At 39.4% G+C, this 20,772-nt stretch overlaps 1 protein-coding gene across 1 annotated transcript in view; it reads right to left on the bottom strand.

Moving 5' to 3' along the window:
• The window catches only part of BLMH (bleomycin hydrolase), a gene marked incomplete at its 5' end in the record, with an annotated part of 43,490 nt that overhangs the window by 4,549 nt on the left and 18,169 nt on the right, over positions 1 to 20,772 (bottom strand). The window contains 5 exons of the mRNA XM_079724984.1: positions 11,735 to 11,804; positions 14,443 to 14,560; positions 16,360 to 16,427; positions 16,542 to 16,700; positions 17,817 to 17,972. Of these exons, the coding sequence (XP_079581110.1) occupies positions 11,735 to 11,804; positions 14,443 to 14,560; positions 16,360 to 16,427; positions 16,542 to 16,700; positions 17,817 to 17,972 (571 nt within the window). The remainder of the gene's footprint in view (positions 1 to 11,734; positions 11,805 to 14,442; positions 14,561 to 16,359; positions 16,428 to 16,541; positions 16,701 to 17,816; positions 17,973 to 20,772) is intronic.

The following is a 20,772-nucleotide window of genomic DNA, read 5'->3' as shown; positions in this document are numbered from 1 at the left end:
CTATTTTTTTTTTTTTTTTTTTTTTTTTTTTTTTTGTGGTATGCGGGCCTCTCACTGTTGTGGCCTCTCCCGTTGCGGAGCACAGGCTCCGGATGCGCAGGCTCAGCAGCCATGGCTCACGGGCCCAGCCGCTCCGCGGCATATGGGATCCTCCCAGACCGGGGCACGAACCCGTATCCCCTGCATCGGCAGGCGGACTCTCAACCACTGCGCCACCAGGGAGGCCCTTTTTTTGCTATTTTAAAAAAAGGTATGACAAAATCAAGTTATCAGCTCTGCTGTGATGGATCTGTCTGGCAGCGCAGACCTTAGGAAGCCAGACGACTGAAGCCTCATTAAGTCACCGCCAATCTTTCACCTGATGCTGATAACTCAAGGCTGAAGAAAGGCTCCCAGAAAGGAAAGCAAAGGCTTTACTGACATTTGTCTCGTATTTCAAACTTCCTAATAAATAGTGAGAAACCACTTCACCCAACATTAGTCATTTAAGATGAAGTTGCAAAGACTACATAGTAACATGGATATAAAACATGGATATAAAAACAAGTATACAAAAATGGCATATCCTATATAACTATGTTAAAAATCCAGATACACAGGGGGAGAAAACATGAAAAAAAAAAGCAAAATGATAATTTTATATCACTGGGTAGGTGATTTTCCCCTCAAAATTCTGAAATGTTATATTGCTTTTTGATTCCTTAAAGATTACCCAAATAATTAATGCCCATTATAAAAAATTCTGGAAACACAGGAGGAGGAGGAAGATGAGAAAAAGAAGGAAGAGGTGGATGGTAAGAAGATGAATATAAATTTTAAAACTGCCTACAGTCCCACCACCTTGGGATAAGCCCTATTCAGATTTATCATCCTCTGATAAAAGTTTCTACATATTCTCTGTACATTTAGATTCTGTATGTTTAATAAAAATGAGACATCATACGTGCTCTATTATTAGAGTACCACACATGCTGTTTTCCAATATTGCTCTTTTCACACTGATAAAAAAATACATCTATCTACATCTTAATTTTTTTTTTTTTTTTTTGCTTTACGCGGGCATCTCACTGTTGTGGCCTCTCCCGTTGCAGAGCACAGGCTCCGGACGTGCAGGCTAAGCAGCCATGGCTCACGGGCCCAGCCGCTCCGTGGCATGTGGGATCTTCCCAGACCAGGGCACGAACCCGTGTCCCCTGCATCGGCAGGCGGACTCTCAACCACTGTGCCACCAGGGAAGCCCTACATCTTAATTTTTAAGCTGAATTTGTATGAATAAAACCAGAATGTATTTAATCAATCCCCTACTGTTGGAATCTGGATTGTTTTTTTAGGCTTAGAAACAATACTGCTATAAACATTTTTGTAATTAAAGCTTTGTGTACATCCTTAATTATCTATTTAATTTCCTTATATCCTCATCAATACTTGGTATACATAATTACAACTTTCTTTTTGGGTCCAATTTGAACTTCTGTCTGTGTGTGCTTGCTATTTACAGTTTTCTTTTATAAAGAGTCTGTTTCGGACCTCTGCCTGATTTTAACTGGTGTGTTTGTCATTTTCACAGTGATCAGTAATAGTGCTCTCTACATTAATATATTATAATGATTGCAAACTTTTTTTCCTATTATGCAATTTGCCTTCTAATTTAGTTGATGATGTATTTTTCTAGTATACTAAAATTTTTTATATTTTATGAAGTCAAATTTATCAATCTTTTCCTTTATGACTTCTAACTTTTTTGTTATGCTTACAAACATTTTCCTGCTACTATATTAAAAAAATAAATAAGAGAGAAAAGTAGGGCTAGTGGTAAGAAAACATAAGAAACACAATCTCAGTGAAAAATCTACCACTCAGTAAGGCCTCGGCACAGTCTAGTCCCCAGCTATGAACATACACAATTTCAACAGGTAATTAAGTAGAGACAATCTGTCACCCACTTCTGTTGGTTACCCACTGTGTAAAGCATGCCTTACATTTGTACAGAGTATGCTGCAAATGTACAAAAAGACACAATCCCTATGGAATGGAATTTGGCAACCTAGAAAAAATTCAAATGCATTTACCCTCTTCACTAAGCAATGCCATTTCTGGAACTTCATCCTACAGACAAAACAGTACTTACATGCAGACAATACATGTTTATTTAGGCACAATAATAGTTAATATTTATTCAGCTCTTACTATTGTCAGGCACTGTTCTAATCATTGTATGATATTAACTCACTGCAATATAGTTTGTAATAGCAAAAGCTTGGAAATGACCCAAGTTCCATTAGTAAGGGAACTGGCTAAATAAAGTATGGTACATCCAGACAATGGAAGATAATGAAGCTGTACTGATGTGAAAACGTACTGACAGGCCTCAAAGACATGCTGTTAAGTGAAGTGAGAGCAAGATGCAGAGTGGGGCATAAGGTGTGCTACCTTTGCTGCACTAAAACACACTGGAAGGATACAACAGAAATGAACAGAAATGGGAAACTGAAAGAAGGGGAGGTGAAAGGAGTAGAGAGTGACAGAGGTGGAAACAAGATTCCCCTTTGTATACTTTTTTGTATTTTGATTTTGGAACAATGTAATTTTATTATTTATTAAAAGAATTATACCTTAGAAAGCAAAATAAAACAAAACACACACAGGGATCTGTAGGGAGCTTAGACTTCAAAATGCAATTTTAGGGCTTCCCTGGTGGCGCAGTGGTTGAGAGTCCGCCTGCCAATGCAGGGGACACAGGTTCGTTCCCTGGTCCAGAAGAATCCCACATGCCGCGGAGCGGCTGGGCCCGTGAACCATGGCTGCTGAGCCTGCGCATCTGGAGCCTGTGCTCCGCAACGGGAGAGGCCACAACAGTGAGAGGCCCACGTACCGCAAAAAAAAAAAAAAAAAAAAAAGCAATTTTACATCCACTATCCTTGTTTTGATTTTAACCCTCACAGCAACACTACGAGGCAGGTGGGGTTGGTATGAGCTGTTTAAAGTCACATAGGCCAGTAAGTAAGTAAAGCCCAAACTCAAATCCACGTCTTAACTTCAAATTTGGTCTTTTCCATGGGGCTCAGCTTCCGCACTCAGGGGGGCAAAGAGAGTGGCAGGTAGTTACGACTTTGGCCGACAGATAACTGCTTAATCTAGCTCCTCATTTAGGCACTGTCTGGAATCAGGTCCCATCTGCTCAGACACCCCACATCAAGAGCCATGAGCCCAGGTTTTGCGGGGTCCATTTATGAGGTATTTTGTATCTTTAAATCAAAGAGATGTCATGTGTTCTAAGTGCATTTATTTAGAAGGCTGGAGAACAGGATGGGCTGGACGCTTTTCAAAAAGAAACAAACCTACTACTTAAGAGACAGATATCTGGACAGTGATCTGAGGAGAAGCTTCTTTCTCCTCCAGAGTAAAACACAAACGTCTGGTGTGTAGTTCAGGTTCCTGAACCTTTTGCTGATAAGAGAAGGGCTACTCTTACAGCTGGATATTACCTGTAGCCTCTTTCAGAAACAAAGGCTACAGAAGATTCTGTTTCCCTGGTAAGAAGGCAGAGTGGAAAAATGTGGTTGGGAAAGAGGGTTGTTTTGGTTTGTGGGTTGCATTTTTTTAAACCATCAAACCACAGCAAAGTTCAGTCTGCAGAAGTGCACACTTCCTGAGGAAGTGCCCTCTGCTAAGGGGTCCAGAAGAGGCCTGTCCACCTCTGGGCTGGGGAGAGAAGGCAGCACACCAACCAGTCTGATTTTTTGTTTCCCTGGACTGTGAGCATGATCCAGGCAAGTCTGAGATCACACAAAATCCTGCCAGGGTCTCTGATGTTGGACAGGAGGAGAAAACACATCTTTAGGTGTCATCCAAGGGTTGTTTCCTCACCCAAACTCAATGACTTCTCTCTAACCCCAAACATCATTACTCCTATTTGTTTCAGGCAAAGCCTGCTTTCTGATCATTCCTCAAAAGCTCCATTGATGGCAGGCCACATTATTTCTTGGCTCCAGGCCTCAGACTGGCCTGAAGCATGCTCCACAGGTCAAGAGCAATGCTTCTCAGCTCCCCTTTCCTTGGCCTTCCACTTCGCTTCCCAAAAGAGCCACAACCCTAACATCTTTCCTAAAACTCTGCTCACCTTTGAAGAATCACTAAGGAGCCTTCCCTGTTCCAATCACTCACCATCTCTCTTGTAGTTTATCCCCTTTATTATTTTGCACTTATAATTATAAAAGCAATTTGTTTTTATAATAAATTGCTCTTATAATAAATTGCAAACACCACACAGAACAAGATTTACAGCCTCAATGGCCCCAGCTCAATTCCTGGCCTCCCCACTCCCTGTACCTAGCATTTGAAAGACTCAAGTACAAAATGTTCCTGATGTGGCATTTATAGCACAGTTGGGCTTCTACCCTCACCCCTCCTAAAGTTTCCAAAACCTGCCTTAAAGTCCAATCCCAAAGCCTCTCCCACTGACTCATTTTCTGGCTGCCCTGCTGCAGCACTATTTACCACCAAGTCCTCCCTGACATCCCCTAGTTCCATGACTTCTCCCTAACTCTTCACCCATTTCAATAACCTCAGCTTCAGTGTCTTTCTATTGTCTCCCCACTGAGGGGGCTCTACCCGGTTCCTCCTCTTTTGCTGTCATCTGCCTTCTTGGAGAAATCATCCCTTCTCTTGCTTTCCTTGGTCCACTTATCCTATATCTTACAGTCTGAGGAGCACACCACGAATGCCACTTTTGTCCTATCACAGCCCTCTTCAAATCCCCTTCCATGTCTCAGGTGAATAAGTATAAATTCCTCTGAGGGTCAGAGACATTCGTTCCACCATGGTCTGTGCACGGTTCCCTGCATCCCATCAATAAATGTGAGGTGATGCTATTGCTAATGGGTTTTCCTGGGCACTAGGTTTATTCGCCTCCACTGCTTTCTTTCATGCAACTAAGCCCACATGACGAGTCATCCATCCAGTAAACTGGTATGTAGTCCAGTGGTCACACGAGGGTCTTGAATTCTTAGAGACCTGACACTAGAACCATGGGCAAGTTAAGACAGCCCTCTCCCAGAGGGAAGGGTTAAGGAGCCTTATGTTCTCTCTCTCCTGCTCCCACCTGTCTACAGGTAACATTAACAAAAGTAACAACAATAGCTAATATTTTCATGCACTTCTTATATGCCTGGCACGGTTCTCACAACAACCCTATGAGGTAGGTACAATTATTAACCCCATTTTACAGATCAGAAAACTAAGGCTTATAAAGGTTAAATACCATGACCAAGGCTACATAGCCAATAGGAGGGACTGCCAGGATGTGTTCCCAGGCATCTGGTGCCAGGTTCTGTGCTTAACCTCTATCCTCCTCAAAGCAATACAAACACACCTGGGAGACAATCTGGTGAAAATGACAGATCCTCTCTATAGGAGAAAGCAAATACACACACACAAATCTGTATTAAATGTGAAGAGATTTCTCCCTGAAACCAATGCCTGCTTGCAGGTTAGGAGAAGCCTCTGTTCCATAGTTTGTCCCCCTCTCACAAATGGTAGCCCTCTGCTAGTCACACACTTTGATAAGGAAGCAACGGTTAATCTTCCTCTGTTCCACTCACATGAACTATTTTTTAGCTTGAGTCATGCAGGTTCGTTGGTGAATGGAGATGGAGGATGAGGAGTCCCTCTGAAAGAACTCAGATACCCGAATCTGATAGTAGCAGCGCTTTCCCCAAGCCTGGAGAGACATGAAAACCCTGAGGTGACAAAACAAATTTGTATCTTGCTCTTTTACAGGAAATCAGAAGCATCCACTTTTAGCTCATATAATTTTCCCTTATTTCTGCAAGTCCAGCTCAATATTGTCTATAATTTATATTATCTGTGCTAGAAATCCACTGAATCTCAAACTGATCTGCAAATAACTGGTTATCTTTCATAGGTAATATACATTTTTAGGGAAGCTGCCTGTGTCACATTAAGGAATCTGAATTCCAATTCTCTCTCTGACACTGGGCAACCTGAACAAGTCAAAACCTCTCAGCATGTTTTCATTTTTTCACATCAAACATGGGTGTTCATATCCTGAGTTACTCTACATGATGCTGTGAGGAAAAAAAATACAAATACATTAGCAAATGTTGAATTCTTATGAAGCAAGATGTTATGAAGTCTATGTCCTGAGTACCTCTGACAGAAATATGGAGTATTCATTGAGCTTTTTAGAGTTATATAACAGTATACAGTTTGATGGCTATATATAAACTATAGGGCCTCACAAGGAAATAGTCATTATCCGTGTTACTGATAGAGAAATGTGAAACCATAAGGAGACAAATGACTGCCCAGGATCTATAATCAAGAAAGTAGTAACTGTCTCTCTTGGTTCCACCATATAACATTATATGAAGGATATGATGAATTTTGTGCCTAGCTTTGGACATACTGTTCCCAAAATCACATGGTGAGGCAATTTAAAGGCCATACTTTTGGTTTTTAGAAAGCAGCAGAAGTCCAGATGTAATGTGAATCAGCCACATAAATTTCTTTCCAGATTAATCTCTAACATGCCAAAGCCTCTTTAACTGAAATCATCAAGAGACTCCCTTTTATGAGGAAGTCTGGAAATTTTACTAAAATGAAATCAGGAACAGAAAGGCTTATTTGTGAGGAAAGATGAAGAATGTGAGTTAAAAACAACTTCAAGGGCTTCCCTGGTGGTGCAGTGGTTGAGAGTCCGCCTGCCGATGCAGGGGACACGGGTTCGTGCCCCGGTCCGGGAGGATCCCACATGCCATGGAGCGGCTAGACCTGTGAGCCATGGCTGCTGAGCCTGCGCGTCCAGAGCTTGTGCTCCGCAACAGGAGAGGCCACAACAGTGAGAGGCCCGCACACCGCCAAAAAAAAAAAAAAAAAAAAACAACTTCAAAGTTGAAGTTGAAAGGCACAAAAGCAATCTGAAAAATGAAAACTAATCTTGGTTCAAAATGAAAATGTAGAGAAACAAATTTTTAAAAGACAAAGATTTTCCTTCAATGACCATTGCAGAGTTAGAAAATAATATTCCTCCTAACCTTACTAAAAAGTTGTATTATTCATCATATTAAGAAACTAGACTACAAGCATTAAGAACTATGTTATGATAATTTTACCTTCAGAGCTCTAATGTATCAGACTTTAGAACTGGAATATCATCTCATGACTAAGTGAACCAATCATAAAAAGAAGTTCCATAATAAGACTGGTTCATTAGGGAGACCATCCAAGAATTTAATTTATTGAGTATCAACACTTTTGTTATATGCATGGCAGAATGTTGATAACTATTGAAGCTGGGTTATGGGCACATGGGGACTTCTTAATACTATTCTGTTTATATATGCTTGAAATTGTCCATGATAAAAATTAAAAAAAAAAACAGAAACAAAAACAAAGAACCATGTTATAAAGCAGCATGGACAAAATAATCCTGGGAAATTTTTGGTGGCTACATACAGTTTTTCACTTGCCTAACTCACGATGTGCTAACTCTGGACACAAACCACTCACAAGATGCTCCATCCTCCCCTCCTTGTTCAGATTCCCAGACATAAACAGTGCTCTAAGAGCCCTTTCTCCTGACAGCAGACATTTACTCATCTCCAGATACTTTATACAAGTTTTATGTCCCCGTAGCCACTAGTTTCTGGTCACCAAGATCATAAATTGATCTGGTATGTCCATGAGTAGACTAGATGTTAGTAGAACAGAGAAGCTTGGAGGAAGCACAGTTAGTGGTTAAGAAAACAGGCTCTAATGTCAGACTGAATTATAATTCTGGCTCTACCACTTTTTAGTGAGATGACCTGTAGGTCACTTTGGCTTAAAGATTATGCTCTTCTCAGATGAATTTCTGACTAAGAGTAAGAAGCACCAAAGGTTATCACCCCTATTTTAAATTTTTAAACATTTTACAAACTACTTGATTCTAACAAGCCTATCAACTTTTCAAAATGAAAGACAATGTAACAAGTCCCAAGGTCTGTTCCCTCATTCAACTATGAAATCCATTTCTAATATGATCCATAAACACACAGTCAAGTACTTCAAGAAGTGGGGGAAAAAAGAAAGCCACGTTGGTTGTACACCATCTTAGATATGTATCCAGTTTTCAGTCCATCTGACTAAGAACACTAGAATTCTAGAATATTAGAATACTTCGCCAATATGAAGTAAACCAATGGCTTCAATAAGATAAGAATTAATTTCTCCCTTTATGTGTCTAGTGGTCAGAGGTAATATTTGTCCCCTTTGGGAAACAGTCAGGTTATCTGATTTAATTAGTAGTCTCATGACCAATGGGAAAGGCCAAAGCCAGAACTGGGCAGAAGGAAAAGGCAGCCTGCCCAGGTATCTCTGCTCTGTTCACCTCCAGCCTGTAGTATTATCAACATCGCTTTTTGAGAAACCATCAATCTTAACAAGCAGAAACCCCATAGAGAACAGTAACAAACTGTTAACAATGTTATCTACAGAAACAAAATCCTAGCAATGCTGTTTAAGGCTGTCCTGTCTCCTGAAAGAGCATCAAAGAGGTTCTGTCTCAGACATGGCAGCCAATGCCCACCAGGATGACAGAAGGGAGGGCCCTGCTGGGGTAAACACACATCGCCAGCATAATAACATACTACGTATTCTCCTAAGGTCAGGCCAAGTGTGCCAATTAAATTAGATCATGTTTTCTTTCCTTCCTTCCTGTTAAGTCAGAAAGAACATTACCAAGAAACACATGAGAATAATTTATTTTGGCTTTGAATGAACTATTCGCTACCCCCACTCAGTCCAATTTATCTTTTGGCTCTCGACGGAAATGCTTTACTCTGTATAATCTCAGGCATTTCAGTTATTCGAGAACAACAAAAAAGTTAGTTTAGTCTTAACTAGACAGCTGCAGGTTTCACTAGGAAGGATTACAGGCAGACCACAGGGATCAAGACCCCAGTTCTTGGGACGAAGTGAGAGAGTGGCATGGACATATATACACTACCAAATGTAAAACAGATAGCTAGTGGGAAGCAGCCACATAGCACAGGGAGATCAGCTCAGGGCTCTGTGACCACCTAGAGGGGTGGGATGGGGGGATGGGAGGGAGACACAAGAGTGAGGAGATATGGGGATATATATATATGTATAGCTGATTCACTTTGTTATAAAGCAGAAACTAACACACCATTGTAAAGCAATTATACTCCAATAAAGATGTTAAAAAAAAAACCCAAAAAACTAAGAAGGGAGTTTCATTGTCATTAAAGTAAATTTTAAGAAGTAAAATGGTGATATAATGCAAATATAAAATGAACACGTGTTAAAGATTTTATTCAACTCACTACAAGAGTGAACCAGTAAGATAACACAATCAGTTCAAAGAGCCAAAGGACATTTGAAGATGTGTGTGTGATATAATTATGTGTGCTTTATAATATAAATTATAAAATTCGTATAATTATGTAAATAATTAAATGTTAGACTTCTGGGTTGGAAGCAAAACTGGTTAATGTTTTATAGTGCAATAAGCTATAACCTTTGAAACAAACCATAAGCTATAACCTTTGAAACAAACAAACCATAACTTTAGTCCTTTTCCTAGACACTAATCTTTATAATGACAAACCATTTACAGGGACCAAATGAGACCAAAAATGAAACAGAAGCTAGAGTTTCATCTGAAACAATAGCTTATGTTTTAAAATGTTACAAACACCAAATCCTTCCAATTCAAGACAAGTTTCTCCTTTGCATCCACTTCTTAACCATCATCAACAGATATAATTGAATTCTGAGTTGTTTGTTTTTAATCTTTTTGCTAGTTTCCTTACACCCACCTCTACCTGATCCCAATGTTTTTGTGTCTTAAAATGAATTTATCTTATAAGAAATCACCAATTAAAAAATATGTTGCACTTTAATTCATAATAGTTAATTTAGCAAGTGCCCCATCATCACAGAACAATAACAGAAATCACAGATGGGGGACATGCAACTACCTGATGATGAACAGATATGCACCAACAGCGCTGATATTCGTTTACATATAATCACTGAGCTGCTGAGTTTCACGGCAGATTCCAGGGATAGTTAGCCAAAATCCACCAATAAGCATTTCATGGGGAGATGAAAAGACTTGGAATGACAGATTAAATGGCCTCTAGGTGTTGGCCATCACCTACTAGCCTGTGCCACTCAATCGCAGCATACTCAAGTCTTGTCAAGGCTCTTCTAAGACAGTAGTTTTCAAATATAAACAACTGAAGCCCCACCTGCTCACTTCCAAACCTCCACCTTTTACCTGTGGAAATCTTAGAGCTCTAAAGAACTTAGCTGGAAAATCACTTAAACAAAGAGGGAAGCAACAGGTAAAGAGTTGCTGAGATCACTATTTTTTTTTTTCTTTCATTTTGTTTTACTTTTTTTAAAGAAAATTTCTGGCTGATTGCTGCTTGGGTGAGATAGCTTAAGTCTGATTCCAAGTGTCTGGGTAATCTCACTGGATTCCCTACCTATTTCCTTCCAGTCTTCTAACTAGTCTAGAGCGCTGTGGTTAATGTATCCTTCCTAGCCAGAATCCACTGGCTAAAAGTAAGAAATATGGACTCTGGGAAACAGCTGCTGCAAGATGTGACCAGCACATAACACAAAAGCAAATACATGCTGACATGCATAATATTCTCTGGTAGCTGCCACTTTTGGGTTTGAAACTCTAAAAATTAAAGCATAACAACACCTTAAAAGGCTTTTGGGCTTCCCTGGTGGCGCAGTGGTTGAGAGTCCGCCTGCCGATGCAGGGGACACGGGTTCGTGCCCCGGTCCGGGAAGATCCCACATGCTGCGAAGCGGCTGGGCCCGTGAGCCATGGCCGCTGAGCCTGCGCGTCCGGAGCCTGTGCTCCGCAACGGGAGAGGCCACAACAGTGAGAGGCCCGTGTACCGCAAAAAACAAAACAAAAAAAAAAAAAAAAGGCTTTTATCTACTAAATCTACTATGAAAAACAGTCTTAAGAAATATGGTCTCTAAGATTTGCAAGAACATACCCTAAATAGTTAATCAATGGTGATCGCTGGGTAGCAGGATTATTAGAGATTTTTTTCCCCTCTTTTGGCTTATCTGTAGTTTTTATTTTTCTACAATTCATATATTACTTGTGGTTTTTCTTTAAGCCTAATTACTATAATTTACTTATGACTTCTGGCTGCGTTTTGATTGTCAGAATAAAACCGTCTAAATGGTAACCACGGCATTCTTTCCCTCTTTAGACTTCACAACTTCTCATGAGTCTCCAATACATGCCTAAAGTTTCTTGCCAATCCCATTCTCCCACTAGAAAGCTTCTGATTTTCTAGAGTTAGTGCAGTAAATGAAAATGCACCTAACTCCGTACAGCAAGTGTCCTGGCAAAGGGCACTCAAACTTCTTACTGGCCAAGTGATTCTGGTACAAAGGTCTACTAGGGTCAGCATGGTTTTGAACAAATGCCAGCACATACTGATCTCAGAGCCAACCAGGGAGTTCAGGCCTACCACGTTGGTCATAGGGATCCTGGGGGCAAACGAGATCCTCAGATTTTTCTCCAGAATAGTCTAGCTAATAATCTAGCTAATGGGACCAATTACTGAAAAATAAAAATGATCCACACTAGGGCAGCTTTTTCTTCACATTAGGAGGCACAGAGTAGAGCAGACCTAGGCACTCTGAGTTAGTATTACCAGATTAAGCTTACCTTTGTGGCCATGGTCTTCACCCCACGAATTTTCCACTCTCCATTTCACGAAAGCACCCTCCTGATCATCCTGCAAAAGAGTGGATGACAGTGTGTAGTCTGAAAGTAGATCCGTCCTGATGAGGTGTCATGTAATTTTAGCTCTTATTCAGCCACTCAGAAGAAAGGGCCTTCTCTATACAGCAATGATATACATGACCAGGGTCGTATATCTTCCACTATAACCAAAGGGATACTCGAATAGAAGTGGAGTTTGAATCTCTTGGGGTGAAAGTGCAATAAACCCAGCAAAGCGATAAATACTATTTTCTTTATATCCTATTGTATACAGAAAGTAAGCACAATAAAATACCTCTTGGCTAAGAAAAACAAAATATTAAATTACTGAAAGCAGTGAACACCATCTGAAGCCAGAGACCCTTGCTTTTAATTAATCAGCATTCTTTGCAGAAGTATCCCACTGTATTTATTTTAGAAATGATTCTAAGACCTGGTCAAGAGTTTAAAAAACAAAACAAACACATTCTCATTAATACAGCCTACTTTTCTTTCTTAGGGGAACTGAGTAATGACACTCACCAATGTGTTCTTTTATTGATTCAGGTACACAAATATTGAATTTAATACAATAGAGATTGAATGGCAAACCAAACACTATTTTCATAAAAGAAAACCCAGGCAGTTCCGTTCCTTCTATCTTCATTAATAAAATAAGCTCAATTTTCATCTTCTTAAAGGGACAACGATACTCATCATAACTTTCATTTATAGTCTTTATTACAGTGAAACAGAGAGGGATAAGAAGCCTGCACTTGGGAAAAGACTGTTCTCTCTCATGTTTACCCAGGCATTAGCTGATGTCAAAACAACTTAAATCTCGGTAGCATGAGAAGAGAGCTGGCTCCTGAATTATCTCCTAATGATTTCATCTGTCAACTCCCACCTGCATAAAACTGCATGAGTCCCATCTACATGGGATTTGATTTTACTCCTGACAGTTTTCTTGAATCTCAGTAATTTTCAGTCTCAGAAATAGGCAACAATCAAACCCACAAGTTTCAAACATCCTTATCTGTACTACCTACCCCTTAATCTTAGCCTCAGGTACCTTTAAAACCACATCAATAAACTATACATTCTGGGGCTAGCTTATTAAATGTTTTGGTTTTCTATTCCCTGCATTATAGTCCATCTTTACTTTCCTTTTAAATATAACTGTTAGAATCTATATCACCTAAAGTCATTCATTATAGTAAGTTTGAAAATGTTTCTTCTTTCCTTTGCCAATGAATTCCTGCATGACCTAGATCAAGCCATGTCATCTACAAATATAGAATAATATCTGGACCTCCCTCAGAGGGATTCCAAGAAACCAGAAACAAGAAAGAATATCCCAGAATACTTACTAGCATTTATCTCTGCATTATCATTCAAATGCAGTGCAAACTAGTTTTGTAGTGGTCAAAAACTCAAAGTAGAAGGAAGAGAAAAATCTCAATATAAAATTCCAGTTATGATAGTATCAATTCTGTTTTATAATATTTACAGGTAATGTAGCTCCATTTCCCAGAGGGGAAACAAAAGCATATTAATAAACCATGCCAATGAAAGAATGGAAGTTCCAGAGAAAATGACATGGAGTATGTATGATTTTTATTTCTGAAGAACAGGAATACTCTATAATAGAGATGGAAAATGATAAAACCCAAAACTCTCTTGGAAATTGCAAGGTTTTTAGTTTGTTTTCCTTTTTAATAATCCTCTGAATAGTTTAAAAGTTTAACTTTAAGGAGCTTTAGTTATAAATCCACTGAATTTTACAATATAGGAGGTCCAAACATAAATATGAACAACTTAATATTTTATGCTAAGTATTTTAGTAGTATTTTATTCTAGTTTATTTACTATAGCATTTTATTTCATTATTTACAGTATTTTATGAGAAGTTCCTTCTAATATTTTGCTTCTAAGGTCAAGGTAGTTATTCTGTGACTTTCTTTCCAATTAGGCTAGGAAAAGAACACTTTTGCTTGCAGTGGTAAGGAACTAAAGTATTTTGAAGTCTTCTCTTCTTTATGATCCCTGAGCACAGGAGTAAATATCTATTCTACAGCCTAGAAATGGGGAGGCTTATTTGTGAAATAAAACTGCAGTTGTTGTTTCCAACACTGTGTCTTAGAAACAGTGATATTATTAGTCAGAGTATTTCATAGGAAATTCAACATACTTTTTACATCCAATTTCCTGAAGCTCTGCATAAATCCAGTAATGGGCATGGAGTCTACAAATTACTGTTATTGACATTTTACTGCAGAAGAATCTGAATGACAAATGAAAGGATGGTGAGTCTGAACATAAGTCATCAAGATATGAACACTTTCAGGGCACATTTTAATTCTTTATTAAACTGAAGTTATCCTCTCCCAAGTTCCCTTGCTGACCTCTTTTCACACCAAGAATTTCCAAAGTTACAGAAAAGCAGTTACTTCCTTACTCCCTGCTGACACAAATTCTGCTCCTCATGGAAAGTTTCTATTTTTATTACTTCTGAGCATCCAGCCAAACCCCAAGTGAGGCAGGTACAATGTCTTGCTAACTTTTAAAAGAAATCATATACACTATGAAGAAGCTCTGCTGGAATAAACGGTCTGCAGGAGCATGTAGATCCATCTATGCAAACACTGGAGTGGGCACGCTGAGGGTCATACCTTTTCTGAGACAGCAGTGAAGGTCATGGCGTGGGTCATAAGTGACTCACCAAAAGTCAGCCTCTCAGCTTTATTCATGTTCTTCATGGAGACACCAAACACTAACTCATGGTCATAGCTGTAAAAGAGAACAATAGCACAGAATATACAGAGTACAGTCATGGGGGATAATTGGCTTCTGGTTGTAAAAGGATAATAGAAGAACCTGAAGGGGCTTTGCAGCTCCAGATATATCTGGGCTGTAGCTCTTTAGAGAACGTGGTACATGCAAAATTTAGTCTCTCAATGGGATTCCATTCTCTCTGTGTCACAAGAGTACTCAGAAAAATACAAAGTTATTAAACATAAATTCCCCAAATCAAAAAGTTGACAAGATAAGCTTGCATTGTCATTTTGGCAAGAAAACTTAAAAGTTTCTGAAGTAATTTCTTTCAAAAATCGTCTCTTTTGAGCCGGCAGAAGCACTCAGTTTCTGAATTCATTTAGACCACTGCTAACTGAAATTTAAATAAATACTGTCAAAATATTGGAGAATATTTTCAAAGTTTAAAAAACCTCATGAATTCTCTCTTTTAGCAGATTTCCTTTCTCCTGTTGTTAACTGTCAAGATATTTACTCAGTTTCCTACAAGCAATAATTACTTACAAGTAACACTAAAGTGATATATTTTAACAGTCAAGGAATTTGAATGATTCAGTTCACAAATCAATCTTCATTGTCATAAACAACCAGGAGGAATGCTTTAAAGTATGTATGCATATTAGTCCTAGTTGTCATAAAGACAAAATACATAAGGTATCAAAGCAACAGAAGTAGTTAAGAAGGCTCAAATAGCAAACAAGAGATCTGGAAAACCTTTCATTATATCCCCAAATGCACTAAGCAGATTTACACAGTAATCAATTACTATTATTTTTATAACCTTTTGTAATCCAACTTTCTTTTCTTTTTTTTTTTTTTTTTTGGCTGCGTTGGGTTTTCATTGCTGCGTGCAGGCTTTCTTTAGTTGTGGCGAGCTGGGGGCTACTCTTCATTGTGGTGCGCGGGCTTTTCATTGCAGTGGCTTCTCTTGTTGCGGAGCATGGGCTCTAGGCACGCGGACTTCGGCAGTTGTGGCGCACGGGCTTAGTTGCTCTGTGGCATGTGGGATCTTCCCGGACCAGGGATCGAACCTGTGTCCCTGGCATTGGCAGGCAGATTCTTAACCACTGTGCCACTAGGGAAGTCCCAGTAATCCAACTTTTAAGTTGCCTTTTTAAAAAAAAAAAATTTATTTATTTGGCTGCACCGGGTCTTAGTTGCGGCACACAGGATCTTCATTGCCACATGCAGGATCTTTAGTTGCAGCATGTGGGATCTTTTAGTTACATCATGTGAACTCTTAGCTGCAGCATGTGGGATATAGTTCCCTGACCAGGGATTGAACCCGGGTCCCCTGTATTGGGAACGTGGAGTCTTAGCCACTGGACCACCCATGGAAGTCCCTTAAGTTGTCTTTTAAAAAGTAATTATTGTACAAAAATAAAGACAAAAAGTATGTGGTATCTTTGATAAATACTTGGTATCAAATACTTGGCATCACATTATTATATCTTTTACAATATTACTTTACATTATTTTTTTTAATCAAAAAAAAATTTTTTTAAGTGTCTTTCTCATGTAGGATGACTTTTTAGGAACGTCCAACAATTTCAACTCAGATATGAAGTATGATCTTGACTTCCCAGGTTAGAGCATATAAATATGTGGAGTTTCTGCTATGAATCCTCAAACTCTACAAAATAGAAAGAAATAGACCCACCCTCAGGCCAACCTTAATCTTTGAGTGAACCTGAGCTGAGTCACTTCATACCAAGAGTGCACTCCAACAGTCACAACCCACAAACGATTTTCTATTTTAAATTTCTTGCACTCACACATTCATGTCACTGAGGCCCAACTTGCCATTGAAGTGTTTTCCAACATCACAGCCAAACCATACAGCCTAGAAATAGAGGAAAGAAGAAGAAAGAAGTCAACATAAGTTCTTCCTATTACACCAAAGAAGTTGGAAGAAGGGTTTTAACGCCTATGCAGAAGACAAAGAAACAATACCAACCTCTCCATCTTTGATGGAGGCAGCAACCATCTTTTTCAATAAGTCAATGGGCTGGTTGTTATATAGAGTTTTCCTCCCTCCAACCATGTTGCTTAAGTAGTCCACCGTGTAAAGTTTGCTGTACTTGTGGTGGGGCCGAGGGTCATTCACTAAACAAATCTATTGAGATCAAGAACATGTTGATTAGAGCATAAAACCAGGAGTGTCAAGCAAGATACAGACCTCTCCTTTAAGTTCATATATTTGTATCAAGCTTAGCGCCTCTGCCTACAAGAACAAGCATTACACATTGTTAAATGAGAAACAAAAGGTGGCAAGGTCATGTGAGAGAGGTCCCTGTATATTCTAATTAGTATAAGGGACATATTTGGGAGTTGCAACAACCTGTTTTTCCTACTGGCAGGAATCACCCCAAAACTAATTCTGCAGAATTGTGTGCACTGAGTAAGGCAAGATGGCAATTCACGAGTCCATCACTACAAAACCTCCGCTCTCAAGTTACCAGAAAGGCTTAACATCTGGCAGTACCACAACTGAGTTGGGACTCCAATCATAAAACAACGCCATGTGCTTTTAAGACGGTCAAGATGCCAATGAAGAAGGCTCTAGTCATCTTGCTAGGCAGGTGGAGAAGCCCTGAAGTGAGCGGGAAAAACTAGGATGGGACACTGCTCCCTTCCGCAAGAGAGTCCTGAGAGGGGCCCACAGTAGAGTGATGCTCTGAACCCATGGTAAGAAACTCCCAATATACTTTTATTGTCTTCGCACCTGAGAATGACTCAGGGCCCAAATCAGGGGAGCTTATGGGAATTAAACTGACTGCTGGCCCATAGTCAGAAAAGTCTCTGAAGAGGAGCACTGGGGATCCTAATATGATCAACTGAATTGGTACATAAAATACCTCAGAGGAAGGAGGAAAGATTTTGTTTAGTGTCTAGTTTGATGACCATGCATGGTAACCCAGGAATCGTATATTCTTTCTTGTAGTCAACAGGCATTTGAAAGTAAACTGCCAGGGCTTCCCTGGTGGCACAGTGGTTGGGAGTCCGCCTGCCGATGCTGCCGATGCAGGGGACACGGGTTCGTGCCCCGGTCTGGGGGGATCCCACGTGCCGTGGAGCGGCTGGGCCCGTGGGCCATGGCCACTGGGCCTGCACGTCCGGAGCCTGTGCTCCGTGGCAGGTGGGGGGCCGTGGCAGTGAGGGGCCCGCGTGCCGCGAAAAAAAAAAAAAAGAGAAAGTAAACAGCCAGTGGCTGCCAATGCCAGTCTCCAACCTTATCTTCCATATTGAAGAGTGGCTTGACATGTTCCTTGTAAAACTTCAAGGGTGTTATGGGGCCAATCTTCTGATAGTTTTTATCTTTGTCTCGATACTCCCAGGTAAACGTCTCTGGTGGATTACCCAAACAGATGCACACCACTCTGAATATCTGGAAAAAAGGAGGACAGATGAGTGATGGCTAGGGGGAAGCAGTATTTTTTACCTCTTCATTTTCTTCTAGCTTGGGAAACACAAGAAATCAGTGGCTAAATTCAAGCCAGAAATTTCACAGGAAATCTAATATTGCTCCAAAAATTGGAAGGTTTATGTCCAGGATTTGATATCAGCTAACTTCTGAGTCCTTAAATAAACACTGTGAACAATACAATTCTGAAATGTTAATATTTAGTGCTTAGTATTTGCCCTGCAAGTTAAACTTCCTTAGCCAAGAAGTCACTCACCACTGATACACAACAAGACCTGGGTTGCTGTTCTGCTGATTATATTTCAAGTGACAAACAATTACATACATTTTATAAATGGATTTCCTTCCTTTTATGCTTCTAGGTTTTGCTTTGATTGTGACAGGGGTCTCTACTCACAGAAAAGTCATTAACTTTTTGGTGGAGCTTAGATGACAATGTCTATTAAAATTATTATTAGAACAAGACTAAATTTAGTAGTAAGGTACGAGTTTTTGGGTTGTGAGACCTAAACATACTATCCAATGATGTCATAAAACCTTCAATTAGCATTATTACAATCCAAGGATATTTCAATATTTTATATTATTTTCACCTTATAGAAAGACAAAAATAGAAGTATAGAGACATACCTTCCTCTTCTGTATCAAATTTGCTTTATCTTTTAAAAAATACACACTGCGATCCGCTTCTTCTTTCCCCACCCCAGGCACCACCCTAATCCAATCTTATTACCTGTATTATTTGCTCCATACATTTGTATTGATATACTCCAATACAGTCAAAAGAAGCGGATCCTGTATTTATTAAGTGTGACTATTTTGTGCTAGATACTATATATCTGCTAGGTTAACTTAATTCTCACAGAACTCTCTCAAGGCATAATTTCCCCTCCTTTTTCTTTTCTTCCCCCAAAAGAGATAAGAGACTCAAAGAAACTAAGTAACCTACTTAAGATCACATAGCTAGTAACTGGCAGAACCATGGTCTAAACTGACGTCACACACTGTCCCCCCAAAAAAAAGTTTTGCTCCATTGGTACAGGTTTTAAAACAAAAAAGGGAACATTTATTGACTGTTTTCTGTGCTGTACTACAATCTTTAAATATCATATTTCTCAATCCTCTCAAAAAAAATGGTAGGTATTATTCACATTTTACAGATAAGGAAACCAAGGTTCAGGGAAATAAATAGCTTGACTGAAGTCCTAAAGCCAATAAATTGCAAAATTAGGATCTGAACCCAGGTCTGACCTCAGCACTATTTCTATAACACCATGAATTAAGCATTTATTGTTTACTGTAACTTTCTGGGTTTCCTATAACCTGTCTCTTACAAAAGGTCATAAACTTCTCAAGGATAAGGACAAGGTCATGGATATTTTGTATCTCCTATAGCATCTAGCACTATATCTGACCTAGATATGATAACTGATGTGAACAGTGTTCCACTCTCCACCACAGGATGAATAATTTCAGAAGTACCACCCTTTCTTCAAGTCACTTCCTTGTTGAAGATTCAATAATGCTTTCCTATAACAAATCTAAACCCCATGACCTGATCTATTTGTCTTCTTTTTTTTTACTTCAGCATAACATACATTCAACAGTTATACAAAGTGCACTAATCTTACATATACAACTCAGTTCAATTTTTTACATAGGTATACACCCATGTAACCACCATTCAAATCAATATACAGAATATTTCCAGGGTTCCAAAGGTTCCCTAGCTCCCTTCTAATCAATAACCACACCTTCCCCAAGGTAAGCATCATTCGGACTTATATAACCACTAATTAGTTTTGCCTGTTCTTTAATTTCATATAAATGGAATCACACAGCATATTCTCTGTTGTGTATGGCAACCTTTGTTGACATAATGCCTGTAAGATTCATTCATGGTGCTGTGGATATCACTAATTTGTCTTTATTGCTGTGTAAATATATTATAATTTATTCACTTGTGTTGGTGGACATGTGAGTTGTTTTCAGTGTAGGGTTATTTATAAAGCAGCTAAGAATATTTTTATCCAAACGGTTTTCCAGGGGCTTGAAGGAATTTCCATACTCTCCAGCAAAGGAAGAAAGTTCCAGTTCTAACAATACATTCTTGCCAAGCCTGGCACTGTATTTTTAATTTTAGCCATTTTGGTGGGTAAGTAATGGTATCCCCAATGTGGTTTTAGCTTGCATTTCTCTGATGAACATGGTTGGATTTTAAAGGCTCTCTGTAACTTCACCCAACCTTGTTTCCCATCATGGAGCCTGCTCACCCGTCTGGCCTGTCTATGTCTCTCCTTACTGTCCACTCAATGCACTCAGCTCGCTGTCACCTTCATAACTTTACTGTCTCTTCTGTTCCTCAAAACCCAATCCTACTCCCATGCTATAAAACTCAGTGAAGGGAATTCCCTGGCGGTTCAGTGGTTAAGACTCCACACTTTCACTGCCGAGGGCCTGAGTTCAATCCCTGGTCAAAGGACAAGACTCCGCAAGCCATGTGGCACAGCCAAAAAAAAAAAAAAAAAAAAGCTCAGTGCAGGATGACCCTTTTCCAGAAAGTTTTCACTAATTAAATTTTTATGTCAGAAGTATTCAGAGAAGGGAGAAATTAGTGTGAGCTAGAAAAATTAACATTTGATTCCATAGTGTCATTTGTGTTTCTCTACTGTGTCCCCTGCTAGACTTAATCTACCAGGGACAGAAACTAGACCTTAGACGTATCCCCACATTAAAAACAGTTTTCTTAAATTGAAAGTTCTTC

The sequence above is a fragment of the Hyperoodon ampullatus genome (genome assembly GCF_949752795.1).
Source record: "Hyperoodon ampullatus genome assembly, chromosome: 19".
Classification (NCBI taxonomy): Eukaryota; Metazoa; Chordata; class Mammalia; order Artiodactyla; family Ziphiidae; genus Hyperoodon; species Hyperoodon ampullatus.
The sequence above is the reverse complement of the archived record's forward strand: the minus strand, read 5'-3'. Positions and strand labels throughout refer to the sequence as shown.